Here is a 23,460-nt window from a genome sequence, read left to right as displayed (position 1 = left end):
GTGTTTTAGATTTATTTATACTGTAGAGTGAATTTATTGCACCTTGATTTTAGTATAATACCACCTGTTGGTGATCTTCATGGACATTTCCCAATGTGTAGCGCAATGGGAGGACTTGTATATAGAGCGTAGAGCCACCTGCCATTGAGAAATTGTATAGGTGTGTTTCAGATCTTTTTCCCATTTCAGCATGGGGGATGACCTTGTCCCCATATTGTTGAGGACAAGGGCTTCTTTTCCACAATATTGGCCTGGTGGTTGTGGGGGACTTGTATAAGAAATGATATCTCAGTAGGACAGAAAACTACCAGGAGACTACTGGGAAACTACTAGGAGACTTTCAGAGTAATGCAATTGAGATAGTGAGGTGTTAAAGGATCTCATATCCCATCAGGACTGAAAACCACCAATAGATTGTGTTTAGGATAATTGGGTTTAGGATAGTGAGGTTGTATAGGGTTTCATGTCTCACCAGGACAGAGATCTACCAGGGGACCTGCATAGTAATAGGGGTGGGATGGTGAGGTTGTATAGGATCTCATATCCCAGCAGGATAGAGAACTACCAGGAAACTTGCTTAGTAATAGGGGTGGGATAGTAAAGGTGGAATAAGATATCTCACCTGGACAGAGAACCAATAAACCTCATAGTAATGGAGTTGGGATAGCGAGGTTGTATAGGATACCATATCTCTCCAGGAGCTCTAGTAAGGTAGGAGACCCTTTCTGAATGTATGAGATGTGAATTGATCATAGATATATCTATACTGCATGATTTTTATCTACGAGTTATAGACAAGCCATATCTTCCAAAAAATAATCTGTGTATTGTTCACACGCTCAAAATGCTTATTGAAGGTTACAAGGAGGAGCTGTGTAAATGTTAAATCTCACAGGAACCGGTTATAACCAGCTCAGTTTATTAAAAAAACAAAAAAAAACAAAGATGAAGCTGGATGTGTTCCACAATAAATATTTATTGGTGATAGGACCGGGGATTGGTGATACGTGGAATATCTGATTACCTTAGGGCAAGGGTCTCCAAACTTTTCATACAAAGGACCAGTTTACTGTCCTTCAGACTTTAGGGGGGGGGGAGTAAAAACTGTACTGGCATCAGTTGGAGTAAACAGTGCATCTTCGGCATTTGGAGGAGGAATAGTGCACCATCATATGTGTCAGTGGGAGGACATAGTACCCAATTATTGGTGTCAGTTGGAGGAATAGTGCCCCATAATTGGTGTCAATGGGAGGAATAGTGCCCCATCATTGGTGTCAATGGGAGGAATAGTACCCAATTATTGGTGTCAATGGGAGGAATAGTACCCAATTGTTGGTGTCAGTGGGAGGAATATTGCCCCATCATTGGTGTCAATGGGAGGAATAGTACCCAATTATTGGTGTCAATGGGAGAAATAGTACCCAATTGTTGGTGTCAGTTGGAGGAATAGAGCCCCATCATTGGTGTCAATGGGAGGAATAGTACCCAATTGTTGGTGTCAGTGGGAAGAATAATGCCCCAGTAGTGGTGTCAGTAGGGGGAATAGTACTTCATTATTGGTGTCAATGGGAGAAATAGTGCCATATTGTTGATGTTAGTAACAGGAATTGTTACCCTTTTATTGGTGTCAGTAGGAGGAATAGTGTATTGCATCAGTGGCAGGAAAGGTGCCCCAAGAGTCAGATAAAAGCAAGCAAAGGGCTGCAGTTTGGAGACCGCTGCCTTAGGGGATCAGGAAGGAACTTGTCCCTCGGTGGAGCAAACTGGATGCATAATCTGGAAACCCCCATTAATAAATGGGGGGACTGTCAGGACCTGGATCACCTACTGGTGGCACTGTGGTTCCCTGAGCCGAAGGGTGCACTTCCAGTGGCCAACAGTGGGTGTCTCCCGGCAGCTAGCAGATCCCAGTAATTAGACTCCACCTGATGCTGGCTGCTACGAAACACCCACTGGTGGCTACTGGAACTGTGCCCTTCAGCTCTGGGAACCACAGTGCCACCAGCTGTTGATCCAGGTCCTGACAGGGGCCCCTAGATACCGGCCCTCATGTGAATAAGTAAGGAGTACATTGTACATCTACTCTTTCATAAAAAATGTAAAGAGTAAAGACAAAGACTTTGACAATTCATTTAATTAAAATATGCCTAGATCCACATCAATCAAATCCAACGCCCACTGACCTGCCGAAAGAATAAAAATCCCACCCACTGACACACGTCTTGTTTGTCACATACTTAGCGCTGAATGATGGGTCTGGAGGATGACAGGGGTTATAAACATAGGGACTGGGTTACATTGGTGACATCATTGACCATATTTGGACATGACCCTATATGGGCAATGATGTTACTGGTGCTCTGTGATATCATTGGCCAGATATGGTCATGTCCATGACATCACCCAGGAGGCCCAGCTGCTTTGTATATATCAGTTGTCATCAGCCAGACTTGTCATTGAGTGTGAATGAAAGGAATTGGAAGCGAACGAACAAACAAAGTGAATGGGTTATAAACAAAGGGTCTGCATCTCCCCAGGGATGTCATTGACCACATGGACATGACCATATATGATGATCAATGAAGTTACTGGTATCCCATGACATCATTGATCAAATATTCTCCTGTCCATATATGGTCAATGATGTCACACCGGGAATCCATACCCCTTTATATTTATCAGCTCTCATCAGCCAGGCCTGTCATTCGGCCTGAGGGAAGCCATGGAACAAGACGTGTTAAGACTGAACATTCAGCTCCTCTCTAGTTGTGACGTATGTGGCTACTCAATGAAGACGGTGTCCAGATACATTTGGCCGTAAAATTTTTATCTGCTTCTACTAAGAAATACTGAACAGAGCTTAATTATTTCTCATTCGTGTTTTCTATGTTCTCAGGGCGATGGAGCTGAGTGTGCTGGTGTTGCTGTTGGTGGTCCCCGCGTCTCTTGCACAGGAAGGTAAGTGATGGATCCTGTGTACACTTACTGCTACTGGAAATCAGTCATGTGCATAGGTGTGCAGTCTATTGCATTAGGGTGGGCAACCCAAAGCTCAATTGTGTGTGTATGAATATATATAAACCTACATACACACACAGAGAACCCATGTAAATGAGCACTTAAAAGAATAAGTTCCCCTTTCGTAACATGTTACATGTAGCCTGGAACATGTTATGAATGCACCGGCCTCCGCAACTTCCCGCTCCCCCCCCCCCCCCCCCGCTGTGCCAGTTAGCTGGGGATCTTATCCACCCGCTAGCTGTCAAAATAAAAAAAATAAAAATAAAACGTGCCTGTGCAGTGCTCCTCCCACCGAGCCGTGTCACTCATTCACAGTCCTCTGAGAATGGAAAACTACAAGGTCCAGCAGCCTTTGCGGCTTGTAGTTTGAAATGAACTACCATGGCACAGTGAGCACTGTGATAGTTCATTCATTCTTCCTGTCAGAACAGTGGATAACTCAACACCAAGTTCACTATATGGACCCCTTATGTATTTATATATGGAGATCATATCCCCCCTTATGTATTTATACATGGATATCATATCCCCCCTTATGTATTTATACATGGAGATCATATCCCCCCTTATGTATTTATACATGGATATCATATCCCCCCTTATGTATTTATACATGGAGATCATATCCCCCCTTATGTATTTATACATGGATATCATATCCCCCCTTATGTATTTATACATGGGGATCATATCCCCCCTTATGTATTCATACATAGTGATCATATCTCCCCTTATGTATTTATACATGGTAACAATAGTTTACAAAGCCATCCACAACTCTGCCCCCAGCTACATCACTAACCTGATCTCAAAATATCAACCTAGCCGCTCTCTTCAGTCCTCCCAATACCTTCTGCTCTCTAGCTCCCTTGTCACCTCTTCCCATGCTCGACTCCAGGATTTCTCCAGAGCTTCTCCCATTCTTTGGAACTCTCTACCCCAATCTGTCTGACTGTCCCCTAATCTATCCATCTTTAGACGATCCCTGAAAACCCTTCTCTTTAAAGAAGCCTATTCGGCTTCTAACTAATAACACTGTTTCACTTGCTCCATCAGCCCATCCCCCACAGCTATTACTTTTTGTATCAATTGACTCTCCCTTTTAGATTGTAAGCTCTAACGAGCAGGGCCCTCTGATTCCTCTTGTCCCAAATTGTAGTGTAACTGTAATGTCTGCCTTCATTTTGTTAAGCACTGCGCAAACTGTTGGCGCTATATAAATCCTGTATAATAATAATAATACCTGGTGATCATATCCCCCCTTATGTATTTATACATGGTGATCATATCCCCCCTTATGTATTTATACATGGTGATCATATCCCCCCCTTATGTATTTATACATGGTGATCATATCCCCCCTTATGTATTTATACATGGTGATCATATCCCCCCTTATGTATTTATACATGGTGATCATATCCCCCCTTATGTATTTATACATGGTGATCATATCCCCCCTTATGTATTTATACATGGAGATCATATCTCCCTCTTATGTATTTATACATGGTGATCATACCTCCCCCTTATGTACTTATGTATTTATACACAGAGATCATATCCCCCCTTATGTATTTAAACATGGAGATCATATCCCCCCCTTATGTATTTATACATGGAGATCATATCCCCCCTTATGTATTTATACATGGTGATCATATCCCCTTTATGTATTTATACATGGTGATCATATCTCCCCCTTATGTATTTATACATGGAGATCATACCCCCCCCCCCTTATGTATTTGTACATGGTGATCATACCCCCCCTTATCTGTTTATACATGGAGATCATATCCCCCCTTGTGTGTTTATACATGGAGATCATATCCCCCCTTATGTGTTTATACATGGTGATCAAATCCCCCCTTATGTGTTTATACATGGAGATCATATCCCCCCTTATGTATTTATACATGGAGATCATATCCCCCCTTATGTATTTATACATGGTGATCATATCCCCCTTATGTATTTATACATGGAGATCATATCCCCCCCTCATGTATTTATACATGGAGATCATATCTCCCCTTATGTATTTATACATGGTGATCATATCCCCCCTTATGTATTTATACATGGAGATCATATCCCCCCGTATCTATTTATACATGGTGATCATATCCCACCTTATGTATTTATACATGGTGATCATATCCCCCGTTATGTATTTACACATGGTGATCATATCCCCCCTTATGTATTTATACATGGAGATCATATACCCTCTTATGTATTTATACATGGAGATCATATCCCCCCTTATATATTTATACATGGAGATCATATCCCCTTATGTATTTATACATGGTGATCATATCCCCCTTATGCATTTATACACGGAGATCATATCCCCCCTTATGTATTTATATATGGAGATCATATCCCCCCTTATGTATTTATACATGGAGATCATATCCCCCCCTTATCTGTTTATACATGGAGATCATATCCCCCCTTATGTATTTATACATGGAGATCATATCCCCCCCCCTTATGTATTTGTACATGGTGATCATACCCCCCCCTTATCTGTTTATACATGGTGATCATATCCCCCTTATGTATTTATACATGGTGATCAAATCCCCCCTTATGTATTTGTACATGGAGATCATATCCCCCCTTATATATTTATACATGGAGATCATATCCCCCCTTATGTATTTATACATGGAGATCATATGCCCCCTTATGTATTTATACATGAAGATCATATCCCCCCTTATGTATTTATACATGGAGATCATATCCCCCCTTATGTATTTATACATGGAGATCATATCCCCCCCTTATGTATTTACACATGGTGATCATATCCCCCCTTATGTATTTATACATGGTGATCATACCTCCCCCTTATGTATTTATACATGGTGATCATATCCCCCCTTATGTATTTATACATGGAGATTATATCCCCCCTTATGCATTTATACACGGAGATCATATCCCCCCTTATGTATTTATACATGGAGATCATATCCCCCTTATGTACAGTATTTATACATGGTGATCATATCTCCCCCTTATGTATTTATACATGGAGATCATATCCCCCCCTTATCTGTTTATACATGGAGATCATATCCCCCCTTATGTATTTATACATGGAGATCATATCCCCCCCCCTTATGTATTTGTACATGGTGATCATACCCCCCCCTTATCTGTTTATACATGGTGATCATATCCCCCTTATGTATTTATACATGGTGATAATATCCCCCCTTATGTATTTATACATGGAGATCATATCCCCCCTTATGTATTTATACATGGAGATCATATCCCCCCTTATGTATTTATACATGGAGATCATATCCCCCCTTATGTATTTATACATGGAGATCATATCCCCCCTTATGTATTTATACATGGAGATCATATCCCCCCTTATGTATTTATACATAAGAGAGAAAAGAAAAAAAAGAGAGAGAGAGAAAAAAAAGACAGCGAAAAAAAAGAGAGAGAGAGATTCAAAAGAGAGAGAGGGGGTTTGACAGAGAGAGACAAGGGGGGGTTGACAGAGAAAGGGGGTGACAGAGAGAGAGCGAGAGAGAGAGGGAAAGGGGGTGACAGAAAGAGGGAACGGGGGTGACAGAAAAGGGGAGAGAGAGGGAGAGAGAGAGAGAGGGAGAGAGGGGGGGGGTGACACGGAAGAGTGAGAGAGGGGGGGTGACACAGAAGAGTAAGAGAGGGGGGTGACACAGAAGAGTGAGAGAGGGGGTGACAGAGTGGTGGGGTGACGACAGGGACAGAGGGGGAGGGGTGACGACAGGGACAGAGGGGGAGGGGTGACGACAGGGACAGAGGGGTGACGACAGGGAGAGGAGAAGGTAGACAGGAACAGAGGAGGTGGGAGAGACAGGGACAGAGGAGGCAGGGGGAGACAGGGACAGAGGAGGCAGGGGGAGACAGGGACAGAGGGGGGGGAAGACAGGGACAGAGGGGGGGGAGATTGGGACAGAGGAGGGGGGGGAGAAAGGGACAGAGGAGGGGGGAGAAAGGGACAGAGGAGGGGGGGGAGGGTAGGGAGGAGTATGTCCGGTCACAGTTACTCACTCAGGTCACCATGTAGCTGCCGGCTGCCTGAGTTAAACTTTCTCGCCCACACATCTCCTTCACTTACAGCAGCATGGGCTGTACTGAGTGTGTGGGTGGGCAAAGGGAGAGAGAGAGGGGGGCAGGAGAAGGCAGTGCAGATGCAGCCTCTCCCATTCCTGTAGGGGGGGGGGGGGACTGCTCACTGGAGAATGGAACACACACACACACATACACAGCCACAGGCTGAACGAAGGAGCCACACTGCCTGCTGCCAATCACTATGGAGGCAGCTTTGGCCGGCGCCCCCCTTTTCAGCATTTTTGAGGCGCCTGGGTGCGGTGCACCCCTCGCACCAGCCCAGGATCGGCCCTGGATCATATCCCCCCTTATGTATTTATACATGGAGATCATATCCCCCCTTATGTATTTATACATGGAGATCATATCCCCCCCTTATGTATTTATACATGGTGATCATATCCCCCCTTATGTATTTATACATGGAGATCATATCCCCCCTTATGTATTTATACATGGAGATCATATCCCCCTTATGTATTTATACACGGAGATCATATCCCCCCTTATGTATTTATACATGGTGATCATATCCCCCCCTTATGTATTTATACATGATGAGCCGAAAACCCCCCGGTTCGGTTCGCACCAGAACACAGTGAACAGAGGAAAAGTTTGTTCGAATAAATGAACCCCATTGAAGTCTATGGAACTCGAACCTCGAAAATCAAAGGGCCTCATTTTGAAGGCCTAAATGCAAGTTATTGCCCAAAAAAAAGTATAGGGGGGTCCGGGTCCTGACCTGGGGAACATGTAGCAATGAAAAAAAGTTTTTAAAAACGATCGTTCTTAAAGGAGAACTGATTTACTGATTTTTTTTTTTTTTTGAAAATCTTTTTATTTGGTTTTTTGCAGAGAAAATGAGTTACATACATAACAAATGGAAGTATAAGTTTGGAACAGCTGCATTATAACATGACATACGAGTAATTGAACAACTGAGAATTACATTTGAAATGACTGAACAGAGTTACAAGTTATAAGGGTATGGAGGTATGAAGGTATGACCCACAGCAGTAACAAATGATATAAACGTCATGGACAACTTAGCACCCCAACACACAAAGAAATCAAGCGCACGCTGCGACCCATGGGGGAGGGCGCGGGAGAAGGCAATGTAGCGCAAAAGCCACTCTAGGGGGGACACCCCAAAGGGATCCTGCTGTGTCCCCTCTCTTAACCCCCTCCCCACCCCCCTTGCCCATGGCCCCCAGCACAACGTCCACAGTAGCAATCACATACATGTTAAGAGGAGATTAGTTTATCAGGCACCACGCTGTCCAACATATTCAGTCCAGGCGGACCATCTGGTCCGAAATTGTTGCATTTTAAAGGCAGAGATAGCTAGAGTTTTTTCGTGTGCATACGATTCTCCTACTATTTGTACCACCTCCCTCCTGGTAGGGATGTCCTCACATTTCCACTTACGGGCTATGGACAGCCGTGCAGCAAAAAGAATGTTCTGAACCACTGTTCTCAATTGGGGAGGGTACCTGACAATATTTATGCCCAGTAAAGCTTGTTCAACTGTAACCTTGTTAAGCACTCCCGTCACCTCCGCAATCAGTTTAGAGACAGAGGCCCAGAAACTTTGCAAGGAGACACAGGACCACAGAACGTGGAGTATAGTTCCAACTTGCCCGCACTGTCTCCAGCACAAGTTGTAGACGCCCGGGTAGTACTTGGCAATGGAGTACGGGGTTTTATACCACCGCTGATGTATTTTCAAAAGACCTTCCCTGAAATTGGAACATCTAGTATGGGTAGCTGTATGGGTATATGAACGCAGCCACTGAACTTCTGTAAATTCCTGGCCTAGGTCCCCCTCCCACTTTATATGATAGGTGTGTTTCACAAATGACTTCTTGTCATGTAGGGAAACATAAAATTTACCTATTCCCTTCGTGTGATGATTGTCTCCGAAGCACAACATGTGAATCGATTCAGGAAAAGGGATGTCAACTGAGGATACCTTGGAAATCAAGTGGGACACTCTGGAGTACGTGAAAAATTCCTTAGCAAACAATGGGTAGCGGGCACACCATCCAGAGAAGGAAAAACCTCCCGGATTGTGCGTGATATCTCTAAGCGTGTGGAGACCATAAGTGGACCAGTGCACTAAATGTAGGTCTGAGGAGATGAAAGAGAGCGCAGTCAAGGGAATAGGGACATCCACTCTTTTAGAACGTTTGGCACTGTGAGCGTAAAAATAACGCCATGCCTGTATTGTGGGCATGATAGTGGGGTGCGCCATCGGATAGTTGCCATTAGATAATGGAATACTGAGAATGAGGTCCGCTAGAGTGCCTTGTGTTACTACCGCCTGCTCAATGGACTTCCAGCTAGGCGACTGGGTATGCTTCAGCCAGTGGACGGATTGGGTAAGTATAGCAGCCATATGATAGTCCCGCACATCCGGGACACCCATACCCCCCATGAGGGGGTGTTTAATCAGATGCATATGAGAGCAGCGAGGTTTTTTACCACCCCATAGAAATTTAGATATCAGAGATTGTACTGATCTATAAAACGCTAAGGGAATCTTGATGGGGAGTGCTCTAAACAGATATAGGAGCTTTGGGAATGTCAGCATTTTAAACGCTGCATTCCTGCCTGACCAAGTAAGGTAGAATTTGCCTAGTCTAGATAACTCCTGTGTGAGGATGTCAAGAAATGGTGCAAAGTTTGTCTTGAAAAGGTCCCCAGCCTTGCTAGTAAGCTTGATGCCTAAGTAGTCGATATGTCCAATGCCCCATTGAAAAGGGACCCTGCTTTGAATCTCTTTCGCCAGGTGTTCGGGAATTGCTATGCCTAGCATGTTTGACTTGGTGTCATTTACCTTGTAATATGAAACCGAGCTAAATTCTTTGAGCACCTCCTGGACTGCCACTAAAGAGGACCGGGGAGATGTCACGGATAAGATGACGTCGTCTGCAAACAACGAAATCTTGTTGTTGAATCTCTTAATATCTAGTCCCCTAATTCCGGGGTGGCTTCTAATCTTTTCTGCAAAGGGTTCCATTAATAAAACAAACATCAATGGGGATAATGGGCACCCCTGGCGAGTGCCATTTGTTATGTTAAATTTAGTGGAGAACAGTCCTTCTGTGTATACATAGGCTGAAGGTGCCGTGTATAGTGCTAGCACTGCGTCTAAAATCTCACCCTCCATGCCGAATCGTTGCAGGACTTTATGAAGGTAACCCCAGTGTATCCTGTCAAAGGCCTTTTCGGCATCAAGGGACAGGAACACAGTGGGAGTACGAGTGGACTCGGCATGGTGGATGAGATTCAGCATTCTTCTCGTAGCATCGGTGGCCTGACGGCCCATTACAAACCCTACCTGATCCTGCTTGATAAGGCCAGGCAGGAATTTTGAGATTCTGTTTGCCAGGATTTTTGCGTAGACCTTCAGGTCCACGTTTAACAAAGAAATGGGCCTGAAGTTCTTTGCGCAATCCGGGGGTTTCCCCGGTTTAGGTAGTGTAACCACAGTGGCCTCCAACATCTCAGGAGGGAAGGAGGCAGAGGTGGCAGCCTTTTGGAATACCCCCCGGAGTTTTGGGGTTAGAATATGCGTATACTGCTTGTAGTACTCCGAAGAGAACCCATCAGGGCCAGGAGCTTTATTAAGGGGCAGAGACTGAATGACTTTACTGATTTCAAGGTCTGTTATAGGAAGGTTCAGTTTCGTTAAGTCTGTGGGACATAATTTGGGTAAGGAAATTGAGGCGAGAAATTTGTCAATGTCTTCTGGTGATGGTTGCGGGGTGGACACGTCATCCTGTAAGTTATATAGCTCACCATAGTAGTGGCTAAAGGCGTCGGCAATATCTTTAGGGTTGGTCAAGTTCTGTTTCGTGGAGTGGTGCGTCAAATTAGATATACGTTGCCGGGTCTGTTTGTCCTTTAATTGATTCGCTAATAAGTTGCCAGCCTTGTTGCCATGCGCAAAAGAGGTGGCCTTCAGTCTGCGTACATGGGCCTGGTGCTGCCCAATCAGCAGAGATCGGAGCTCATGTTGTGCATTCGATAATTGGTCGCAAATGTCTGGAAGGGGAGTGCGTTTATTTAGTGTTTCTAAATTTTGGATCTTTTTCAAAAGATCATCCAGGCGCTGCCTCCTCTGCCTCCTCAATGCAGCACTCCTAGATATAAGAAAACCACGCATAAAAGCCTTATGAGCATTCCATACAATCAGTGGGCAAACGTCCCCCTTTTCATTTGTTCGGAAGAATTCCTCCAAGGCCTCACGGACCTCAGATGAAGACCCCGAATCGCAGAATACACTTGTGTCATTTCTCCACCTATTAGCCCTCGTGGAGAACATCCGTGGGCCAACCGTAATGGACACGGGGGCGTGGTCTGACCATGTGATCTGTCCAATGGAAGAATCCACAATTTTTTGTAGCAGAAATTTGTCCGTAAAGAACATGTCTATCCTCGAGTATGAGGCATGAACTTTTGAGAAAAAGGAGTAATCTCGCTCCGTAGAGTGATGACACCGCCATACATCCTGTAGGCCCGTAGATTTCAAAAAGTTAGAGAGATCCGATCTACGGGGGCATGTTCGGGCACCGCTAGAGATGTCCTGGCGAATGTTCGCCACTAAGTTCATGTCACCTCCCAGGATCACATATCCCCTAATGCTCGGTTGGAGGTGTTTCCACAATTTAGTAAGGTATGAAATTTGCCTCACATTTGGGGCATATATGTTGAGGATGGTATATTCAACATTGTTAATTTCACAGTGTAAGAGTATATAGCGACCGTCCGGGTCCGAGATATGGGCATGGTATCGGTAAGGCACAGAATCTTTGATGATAATGGCCACACCTCCCTTCTTTTTGGGGCCATTTGCGTAGTATATGTGTGGAAATTGCTTATTAGTGAGTCTAGGAGGATCTGTGGCACAAAAATGAGTCTCCTGAAGTAGCATAATATCACATTTTTGAGACTTTATTTCTCTCCAGAGCATGTGTCGTTTAAATGGGCTGTTCAACCCATGAACATTGAGGGAAGTCAGCTTAAATGCCATGGTGTGGTATGAGCAGTGAGAGTTCGGTCAAGAAGACAAAAATGTGGGAAAGAAATAAAAAAAAAACAAACAAGGTCCCAGTGTGGAACAAATAACAATGTCCAAGAGATCCTACCCCAATCCGTTGTTACGGTAGTGGCGGTGACTCTGGTAGTCCAGGAGGTCCTGCCGTGAAGCTGTAGAGTTCAGGATGGCTTGGTGGAACACTGTAGGACTGGAGAGATACTGCCGTGGGTCAAAAACAAGAGAAAGATAAAAAGAAACAGCAGGGGTAAATTTATCAACAGTCTAACGTAGATCCCTGTGTATGCAGAGCCCTGCAAACAAACGGTAAATAACCGTATATAGGCACAGGTATGTGGACCGCGCCAACTATTAAAAATGAGGCGATATCCAAATGGAAATCTGAGCAGTGTTGGTACTGCTAATCCGGGGAACTTTATAGAACACAAACAAGAGAGTAGCCGAACAGAACTGTCGGAGACGGTAGGGCCGAGTGTTGGATCATATGGAGGGTCAACTCCAAGGGATCAGTGAGGTTCCAGAAAAATTATTTAAATCCATTTGAAGCAGGTAGCTCAGGATCCCAGGTAGACGTTTGAGCCCCCGGAGGGTCCGTTGTTTCCAGAATGTCCCACTGTCGAAGGAGCTCAATGCCCCGTTCCAGGGTAGAAACTTTAAATTCCTTATCCCCTCTAGTAATAATGAGGGTTGCAGGGTAGTTCCAGCGATACTGGATATGATGATTTCTAAGGGGTTTGGTGATAGTCACTAGATTTCTCCTCCGGTTCATAGTGTGAGCTGAAAGGTCTGCATAAAAAGACAGGCCCTGCATACTAGGTGGGAGATCCACCGCTTTCCGCACTTTCGCCATAAGTTGCTCCTTAACTGTGTAGAAATGAATCCTAGCTATGGCATCTCTAGGATATTTGTCTGGGATGTGCTTGGGCTTCGGCAGCCTGTGGATCCTGTCGATGGCCAGATCACCCAAAGCAGTGTTAGGAAGAAGTTCCTGCATAATAGATGTAAGGAATGCTGCCAGGTCTGGTGGTTTAACTGTCTCAGGGATGCCTCTGATCTTGACATTATTCCTTCGGGAACGGTCCTCAAGATCAGCCACCTTTGACTTGAGCCAGACCAGATCATCATCATGTTCATTGTGAGCGTCCACCATATTATTAAAAGTGTCTGCAAATTCCCCCATCTTGTTTTCTATGGTGGAGACCCTGTCAGTTACTGCTGTGACTGCTGAGCTGCATTGTGACACTAGTTGCAGCATATCCGAATGGATAGCTGACCTCAAAGACAGCATTACATCTTTAAACATGGATGCCATCACAGGATGATCCCCAGCAGGGATGGTTGCTAGCGTTTCCTGGAACTCCAGGGTGTCATCCACAGAGATACTGCGGTGAGGGGGAGACAGTTCATGGAAGGTCTTTTGTTTAGACTTCACAGGACTGTTGGACTGTGATTCTGCAGCCGAATGCTGTGAAAGGTTCACGGGGTCAGCCAGGGAGCTCGGGGAGGATCCCCTCTGTGCCGAGCCAGAAGGCTTCTGTGACTGAGTGCTGGGTGCTCGTGGCGGGCCGGCGCCATCTTGGCCGAGCGGTCTGGTATGAGGTGAGAAGAAGTTCATCATCTTACCGGGTTTGCAGCGGTCCTTGCGCTTCGGTGGCATGTCCAGGTGATGCCCGGGAATGTCCGGTGTATAGCTGAATGGTTTTGAGTTGACCCTCCGTGTTATAATTGCTCCGGTGTGTCTGTTTAGCGAGGAGCTTCTGGCTCACGCTTCCATCAGCCTCGCTAGCCGGCTCCGCCCCCCCTGATTTACTGATTTTAATGAGGCTCAAAGTAAAAATTAAAAATTCCTTCAAATATCGTGCCTGGGGGGTCCCCTGAATGTGCCTGTAAAGTAGTGCATCTCTACGATGTATGTAGCCTGCTGCAGCTATACTGACATTTCTAAAGCAAAAAAATGTCATATACAAATATACATACAAATTTCAAATCGCATGTACTTGTCATACAGGTGCAGAAAAATTGGGCCTTGGTTGTTGGCGGTGCCTGAACACCGTAACCCCTCACAGTTACTCTTGCTTGGTGCAGGAATGGGACCTGCTGGTAATAATTTCATGCAAATTTGAAATCGCATGTGCCATACAAGTGCCAAAAATTGGGCCTTTGTGGAAGGTGTTGCCTGAGCATCGTAACCCCTCACAGTTAGCAGGGCACAAAACAGGGGTGTAACTAGTACCTTTAATGCCCTGGTGTAAGAAACCATGACGTGCCCACATGATCCCAGGGCCCTTCCCTCCAGGCCTGGGGCCCTTCCCACTGATTTTCAGGGCCCTTTACTTCCATCATGGGGTCCTTTATTATGGTCCCACAGTGTGATCCTTTTACATGCTCTGCAGCAGGCCACCTTCCTGGCATCTTGGGCCTCCCACGGTGGTGGAACGACAGGGCCCGTTCGCAAGTGCAACCTTTGCAAACCTGGTAGTTCTGCCACTGTCCCACTGGTGCCTAAGTAATACATGGTAGAGGTATCTGGCAATTGAGAGGTTAATATTTTTTTTTTTTAAACACTTTATTGAAAACTTTAGCATGCATACAGAGAATAGCGCGGTAAATGCGGAAAGACAAAGTGTGATATAAACAAGCACCAGTAACAGCAACAATAACAAATATATCATTGATGCTTATAGAAAAGAAAACAAAAAATAGTACGTTATGCACTACAAGAGCAACGATTGAGTACCAATGTGAGGCTAGACCAGACAAGTAAGTACGCCCCAAAAATCAACCCAATGGGCCCCCCAGATCATATTCCAGATTAAAGCAGTCCTTGCAGGAGTAACAAAAGCATCCCTCGGATACACGTCCAGGGAACCGGACACCCCCAAGGGGATCACACTGTGTCCGAGGCCCCGGAACGTACGCCAGAGGGGGCTAAGGGAGAACCATGTTGGGGACAAAGTGAACAGGGGGAATGTGCGTAAACATAAGCAGGGAGGGGCGAGGGAGTGGCAACTGCGTGTGCTGAACGTGGTCCACCTGGTATCATGGTACTGTAGCTCCTCGGGGGAAGGAAGGAGGGAAGAGAAGGAAAGAGGAAAGGAAGGAGAGGCAGAGACGAAAAGGCGGAAACAGGGGGGGGGGGGCAGCCATAGAGAGGGGAGAGAGAGAGGAGAGGAAGGGAAAAAAAAGAGGGGATTATGTTGGTGGGGGGCAGGAGGGAAGCATGTGAGGGAACCTACCACAGCTAGGCCAGGGAGAAAGAGACGCAGCCAGTCAACCTGTTGCATCCCACAATTTACGATAATTGGCAGAGTATGAAAAGTGGAGCCAAGTGGCCCAGAGGGGTTAATTGTTAGGCGCCGACTCGTCCCCATCCCCAGCAGCTATGGAGTTAAGTCTGTGCAGCCACTTGCTCCTGCTCTCTGCTCCTACAGAATGGCTGTGAAATCCTAGGTTGCCCCCATGTGGCCCCATGGATCAGTACTGGTAAAAGTGATGCCTGATGTCTGTGTCCCCACTCAGTTGCCACGGTCTCTGTGCTTATAAGTCCCTCCCATGAAATCCTGTTCCCCCTGGCACTGTTGATGCCTGGCATATATGATGTTAAATGGTTTCAGGGAACTCTTCAGCTCGAGTTTAGTGTTCAAAATGCTTCCCTGATTGCTGCACTGTGTGATCTGGAGTCAGCCATCAGTGATGTGGGGGGCAGCAGGGCAGCATTCAGAGGGGCCATGGGGGAAATAGGAACAGAGCAGCAGAGGGCAGCATTTACTAAGTCCAATCATCTGTATTTTCCTACAGCAGATGAATACCAGCGGGAGTGGGGGGAAGGGAAGTTGTCTTTCAGCTGCTGCAGGAAAATACAGCTAGTTGTTCCTCTTGCTGCCCAGGCCCCCCGGAGCAAGAGTGGGGTCCCCATTGCGACCCCTATTGCTACGCCCATAACCACAAACATTGCCTTCCAAAGCACCACAATAGGCCACAAACCTTAAAGTGCAAAACAGAATTTTCCCAGCAGTAAACATTCGAAAATTAGAAACTGAGGTCCAGCTGTGGAAACATTGTGTGTCACCTTTCCATGGCCGGAGCACCACTGGAATAGGCTGCAATAAGACACAAAGCAAAATGTATCATGCATTAAACATTAGAAATGTGGCAGCTGAGGTCCAGCTGCAGAAATATTGTGTGACAACCTTAGTGCCAGGTCACTGGAATAGGCTGCAAACTTTGAGGGGCCACACAGAACTTACTCTGCAGCAGAAATTAGGGGGGTCCTGCCATCATCAAGAAATGGGACAAAAAAGTTCCTATGCAACAATTCCTCAAAGACTGTGTTATACTGACACTTGTGTAATAGATGAAGGGGGGGTTGTTTGGCCTCCAAAACACATTGGTTTCTTTCTTGTTATATGCCTGGTATTCGTGGCTTAATAAATTCCTATTAGGACTCTCCTCAAGTGTGTTTGGCGCTCCTTCTTTTTCAAATGCAACCAGACAACTGGCGCCAAATCTGAGAAACCACAGTACATTGCCCTATTAACACCACAGCCATAGAATCCAACTATAAATTATTCACACGGTGGTATATGGTCCCCCAAAGATGAGCTAAATTCACCCCTGCGCTATCTGCTCTGAGAAAGTTTTCCTTGACTGCCAAATGTCTGGGATCCTCATCTGGTAGGACTGCCTTAAAATTAAGCATTTTTGGAAGGGAGTCTACCTGATAATATATGTATACCTTGCTAGGCAAGGGTATGCTCAAGTCACTAAAAGAGGCGTTACTAAACCTAAAATGACTGAACTGTACTACTAGACAGTTTTGCCTCTTGACATTTTTGTTTACGGCAGACAGAAAGACATTGGCCAGAGCATGGTGGTCTTCCACACCAACAATCACGCAGATGAAACAGAAAATGACGTGGTACGTGACCCAAGAAAAAATGTCCGTGGTACTGAATGACGGGACTCCTTTGGATATACTTGGTCTTCATGAATAGAGTTCCATCGTTCTGCAGGCTTTGACAGGTCCCTGATATTCCTGTAGAGAAATGGTACTGTTAGTCTCGCCTTAGCATGCTGGACCTCTTCCTTGACATTTTGATATGTTAAAATCAATTAAAACGTACGGTAAAAAAAACGAAAAAAAATCTTTAGAGTTTAACCTCTTCGCGCCGGCGCCTTCCAGCACTTTAAGAGGTTTATAATGCCCGGGGTGGGGCTTATGAAATCACGTGAGCACCTTGATTTGCTGTCACGGCGGTCACTCCCGATCGCTGCTTGCTTTAGGTTAGGCGCCGGTAATTGTGCCGGGAACAGGCAACGCGCTCTCGGCAGAGCTCTTATGACAGCAATTTACGCAAATATGGAGCACCAAGGACCAGACGCCGAGAGGCCGCATATTTACCTGCGGCCAGCGCCAAGGGGTTAGAGCCACTTTAGTGGATGTGGAGCCAGCTTATATACCTGATAGTGTTAGCACTCCTATACTTTACAAATTAGGTCTTTAAATAAAATTTTGGAGGAAAGTTTGGAGATAATAATATGTTTTATTCTTCTTCTTCTTATTATTATTATTATTGCATTTATTTAATAATTATTATTAGTAGTAATATTATTAAATGAGAAGATGGAAAATGTAAGCTGCCAAAACAAATTTGTTTCTTGTCATATACCATACTGGATCTGAAAATAACATCTCTATACACAAAATGAATATAACCATCTTCTGAGATATATGAGTGTATCTAATTATTTGTATGTTGATCATCTATATTAAATGCTGAGTTTATTGTTCTACATCTAAGCTTTGATAAGTATCAGTAATGAATTTTGTCTGTTTTCTTCCCTAGACTTGGAGGGTAAAATGTTCGTCTTCCCCAAAGAAACCAACACAGCTCATGTCGTTCTAAAACCTAAAATTACAAGACGATTACAGGAAGTCAGCGTCTGTCTACGTTCTTATTCTGACCTTTCCCGCCAGTATTCTCTCTTCTCTTTAGCTACTCCAACAAACAGAAATGCTTTTCTAATCAGGTTCCAGGCTCCAACCACCTACACTGTATACATAAACAATGGAAATGGAGTTTTTTTCAAGAAAGACTCAGAGTCTTCAGACTGGAGCCATACCTGTGTGACCTGGGACTCGAGAACTGGGGTAGTCCAGCTTTGGGTGAATGGGAAGATCTCCACCACGGGATATATTTGGGGACAGTCTTCTATTGCAGTTAAAACCAGCATTATTCTGGGACAGGAACAAGTTTCTTATGGTGGAGGGTTTGAGGCTTCTCAGTCATTGGTTGGCGAAATAAGTGATGTCCACATGTGGGATTATGTCCTGACTCCAGAAGACATTCAGACAGTCATATCTGGTGACCACCATGGAAATGTCATTAATTGGAAGGCTCTAGTCTATGAAATGAAGGGGGACGTTCTTCTTCAGCCTATAGATTTGCGTAAGTCTGTCATCTCATCTATATACACTTTATTTATTAGGATCCTCCACTTCTAAGTACAGAATAGCTTCGAAAATGGTGTTTTATTTGTTATCACATCAGCAATGAGAGGTGACAATGACAATTATAAGTGTAAAATCACACAACAAGGAATCAATATTCTCATGTAGTATCTAGAACAGCCGAAAGTTGTTGTTGTAAATTCCTAATGATGAGAGTTTTTCTCAGGGTTATTTCTTGAGACTTTATAATTTTGCTAATATCTTTTTCTCAATTTGAAACAATATACTGTTAATAAATGATACAACATAGGATACATATAATCTCTATACCAACTCCATTCTTTCTGTGTCTGCTCCTTGTTCTAAAACTCTATCAGTGGTAGAAAAATTAAATCTAAAAGATTAAAGGAGGAACAATTGTCCTTTGATGTTATAGGGCAGGGGTCTTCAAACTTTGGCCCTTCAATTGTTCAGGAACTACAATTCCCATCATGCCTAGTCATGTCTGTGAATGTCAGAGTTTTACAATGCTTCATGGGACATGTAGTTCCGCAACAGATGGAGGGCCGTAGTTTGAGGATCCCTGTTATAGGAGAACCTGCAAGCATTAGCATACTAATGAAATGCACTGATATCATTATTAAAGCTGATTTCCAGGAATGTAGGCATTTTGTAAAAAATAAAGGCACACTATGAGTTAAGTCCAATTAGATGCATTTCACCTCCTGAAGAGAAGCACACAGAGCAGCAATGCCCACCCCTCCCTTCTGTGGCCCATTCAGAGAAGCCTTTATATTTTGTGAATGAGTTTACAAAAAATACAAAGGCTTCTGTGATTGGGCATATGACTCTGCTGTTGAAGATGGCTGAGAGCTTAAGCATCAGCGTCAGGCTTCCAGAACTTCTGCAATAGTTGTCTTTTGGGAGTACCATAAAGCTGCCCAAAGCAAATAATAGAGATAAGTCCAGGAGATGTCATGCATCTTGTTGGACTTACTCATCCTGTGCATTCATTTTTTACAAAGGAGCTGAATTGCTGATGTTCAGCTTTAATAATACATTCATGAATGTTGCAGTTACAGACAGATTTTATACCTGATAGTGTTAGGACTCCTAGAACTTCTACAAATGAGATCTCCACTTTTATTATTTTTTATTATTTTATATGAACATAACATTTAGAGAAAAAAAAAGTCATACCCCCTCATTGGCTCTCTTGGAAGATGAATGGGCAGATGCACAATAGTTTCTGAATCTGAACCAAAAATTTAGAAAAAAATAATAAAATAGAATATACTAATCTCTGAGGAATACGGTATATGAGAGCATCCAATTGTTTTTTATTTTAGATTTCAGGATCTATAAATAGGTTCTGAGTTTATTGTTAATCATCTAAAGCTTTGATATGAAGCATTATTTAACGTTGTCTATCTTCTTCCCTAGACATGGAGGGCAAAGTCTTTGTCTTCCCCCATGCAGTCAATGCATCTCATGTCATTCTAAGACCTACAATCACAAGGCCATTGCAGAATGTCAGCGTCTGTCTACGCTCTTATTCGGATCTTTCACGCTCCTATACTCTCTTCTCTCTTGCTACTGCTGGGGTGAAAAATGCCTTTCTAGTTACCATACAGCCTCCAGACAATTGTTCTGTATATATCAACCAGGAAGTCCTCAGTTTCCAGACAGACTCAGAGTCTTTGAGACACACCTGCGTGACCTGGGACTCAGACACTGGAGTGGTCCAACTTTGGGTCAATGGGAAACTCTACCCGGAAGGAGTCTCTATGAAAGGGTCTTCTATCGCAGCTGAAACCAGCATTGTTCTGGGACAGGAAAAAGACTCTGTTAACACTTCTCAGTCATTGGTTGGTGAAATAGGTGAAGTCCACATGTGGGATTATGTCCTGACTCCAGAAGACATCAAGAAGGTCATCTCTGGTGACCTCCATGGAAATATCATTAACTGGCTATCTCTACACTATGAAATCAAAGGGAATGTTCTTGTACAGACTAAACACCAAAGTAAGTCTGTCATCCGTCTATATACAGCTTTTTATTTAATAAGATTCTCCTACTGTCAGTATATAATTACATTAAAATTGATGATATATTTCTCATGCCCATGAATAATGAGAGGTGACAATGACAATTATAAGTGAAATATCACCCAACAAAGAACCAACCTTCTCATGGAGTAACTAGAAGAATGGAAAATTGTGAATGAGATTCCTAATCATAGAAACACTTTTTTTTTTTGGGAATTCATAATCTGTTTACAATCTTTCTTTTACAGTCAACACATTATACTGAACCATAACTAGGGATGAGGTTCAGGATCCTCGCTGCCTTCAGTTTTCCAGAATCACAGCTTGAAACTCAAAGCTCCAAAACATTTAACAGCCAAAGTCTAATGCCTCGTACACACGCATCGATTATTGGCCGGGAATTTTCGGCCAACATTCGATCGGCCGTTTTTCGGCTTGTTAGTATGATGCTTCCAACAACCAACTCCGACTTTTCGGCCAAAAAAAATCTGGTGTGCAGGCTATAAAATTTTTGTTGGCCGTCAACATAACGGCCGATTTTTCATGCAGTCAGTACAGATTTCGACAGGGAAAAATCTGATGAGCAAGTCTGGGCATGCTCAGAGAAGAAAAAACACAAAGAAAACTAACCAACACATGACATCACTTCTGAAGTAGAATTTTGTTGGGCGAGAAAATTCGTGTGCAGTCTAGGCACATTCCAACCAACAAAACACAACTTGGACAAAAGTCGGACGATCGGTCGTCCGATAATCGTTGCGTGTGTACGAGGCATAAGGCTGGCCAAACATGTGTCGAATTTCGAAAGAACATTTTTTTTGCAAATCAGATATTTTGTGCGTTTTGTGATTGGATGGTGCCATCATTAATTTCAAAATTAGACTGACCAAGCCTTCAATTTCACCTTATCATGCTACAGAAAATAATTTTCGTGGCGTGGGAAACTTATTTTCTTTCAGGGAATTTTCTTTTCTTGCAATCATGCACATTTATTTTTTGATTATATTTCTCGCACGATTCTCCCATCATTGATTAGAATATCGTTCGTTTTTCAAAAATTTCCAACATGCCCAATCACTCAAATTCGATGACTGCTCAAAAATCGGGCGTGGCTGCGGCCCACTAATGGTGCGAAATTTGAAGGAAAATTCTTAGATAAGATTTTCAAAAGAAGGTTTTTTCGAAATTTGACCCATGTATGCCCAGCCTAAGGGTGTTTGTGTATATATGAGCCTTCAGGGGACTGAAGCTCCATGCTTGACACTCAAGAAGGTACCTCCGAAGCAGAATGGAGAAATTTTTGGCACCTTACGGTAGACTTCAATTGGAGTGTCGGAAAATTATTGTTTTTCAAGCCTAAACAACCATGTCCTCCAACTAGCAATTAGCTTTCCATTGGTTAAAACAAAAATGTTCAAGCCTGAATACACCTAAAGAAAGTGCAAAAAACACATTGAAAAAATGTTCTATGGCTTGGTTCACAGCTACAGATAACACCAAGCGTGGGCGCTTTCCAGAATGCCACATGTAGGGCTTTCTATTGATTTCAATGGGATGCTTTATGCACAATAAATGCGATAAAGAAGTCCCTGACTCTTTGCCAAAAAAATTATGAATTTGGAGAAGCAACAGGGGGACCATTAACAATCAATGGCACCCCCACCTATCTGCTAAAGGGCGGAGCATGTCTCAGTGTGCCAGGAAATAATGCAAGTTTGCGCATGTTGCTGACAGGCAGAGATGTGAACCTGACTTAAATGGTCTGTAAACACCCATGCTCAGGTGTGAATGCAGCCTTCAAGTTGTTTTGGAACTTGCAAGCATTAGTGTACCAAAGAAACGTACTTGCATCAATATTACTAATATTAAAGCCCAACCCCCCCCCCAAAAAAAATATTTAACTATTTACCGCAAACAGACGTACCTGTACATCGGCTTGAAGAATGGTTGTAGCAGGTTGATGCCTGCAGCTAGAGGCATCAACCTGATACTGTTTTTTTGGAGCCGGTGGTCAGCTTTCTGGTGATAACAACGGATGTGGCTCAGCAGCTGCTTGGCCGTTATCCCCCCACTCCCCCCTTCTCGCCGCCTTCTGCCGCTTTGCCTGAGTCTCTTGTCCCACCAGGAGACTCGAGCGACCAGCTGACCAGTGCTGTACCTTGGCCTAGGCCAACAAGGCCCAGGCCTAGGGCAGCACTTTGCAAGGGGGGGCAGCAAAAAAGCTGCACCATGCATGAGAAAAAAACAGCCTCCTCCCGCCTCCCCCACTAAAAAGAGCCCCTGACGGCTTGCGCTACACACTTTTAGTATAGTGCCAGTCTTATAGGGCGAATTGGGCTGGAGGGCAGGGTCCAGGAGGCAAATCAGTCTGGCACCCCCATAAAGCGGTCACACTGCTACCTCCTGGTATGATATGGTATGATATGATGGTGATCATATCTGCTGATCACCAGTGCAATGCTTTACAGGCTCCTAATAAAAAATTACCTAATGCACTTTTATTTAAGTGCAAAGGTGAACTTATCCTTTTGAAATGTTGGGAAAACATTTGGAAGTATAATTTATCCCCTTTATTGGTGAATTGAGATGGTAGAAAATGTAAGCTTGTATTGGACAGTGGTTTCCACCAAGTCCTGCTTCTTCCCCAGGTAGAATACGCGCATACAGTACCTGTCTTTTTGGAGATACCACCATATTGAGTTACTTACTCACCTAGCGTGATTCCAGCTTTCTCACATATTCTTGGC

The 23,460-nt window shown here is 44.1% G+C and overlaps 1 protein-coding gene across 2 annotated transcripts in view; it reads left to right on the top strand.

The window, feature by feature from the left end:
* The window catches only part of LOC309554198 (uncharacterized protein), a 328,195-nt gene that overhangs the window by 204,220 nt on the left and 100,515 nt on the right, over positions 1-23,460 (top strand). Inside the window, exons 5-6 of one of the 2 annotated variants that reach the window (XM_082255831.1) lie at positions 18,061-18,663; positions 20,109-20,690. In XM_082255831.1, the coding sequence (XP_082111957.1) occupies positions 18,061-18,663; positions 20,109-20,690 (1,185 nt within the window). The remainder of the gene's footprint in view (positions 1-18,060; positions 18,664-20,108; positions 20,691-23,460) is intronic. The other variant, XM_082255832.1, reaches the window with a different exon arrangement.

The sequence above is a fragment of the Pelophylax lessonae genome (assembly GCF_965119305.1).
Source record: "Pelophylax lessonae genome assembly, chromosome: 4".
NCBI classification, from domain to species: domain Eukaryota; kingdom Metazoa; phylum Chordata; class Amphibia; order Anura; family Ranidae; genus Pelophylax; species Pelophylax lessonae.
This window is presented reverse-complemented; position numbering and strand designations above follow the sequence as displayed.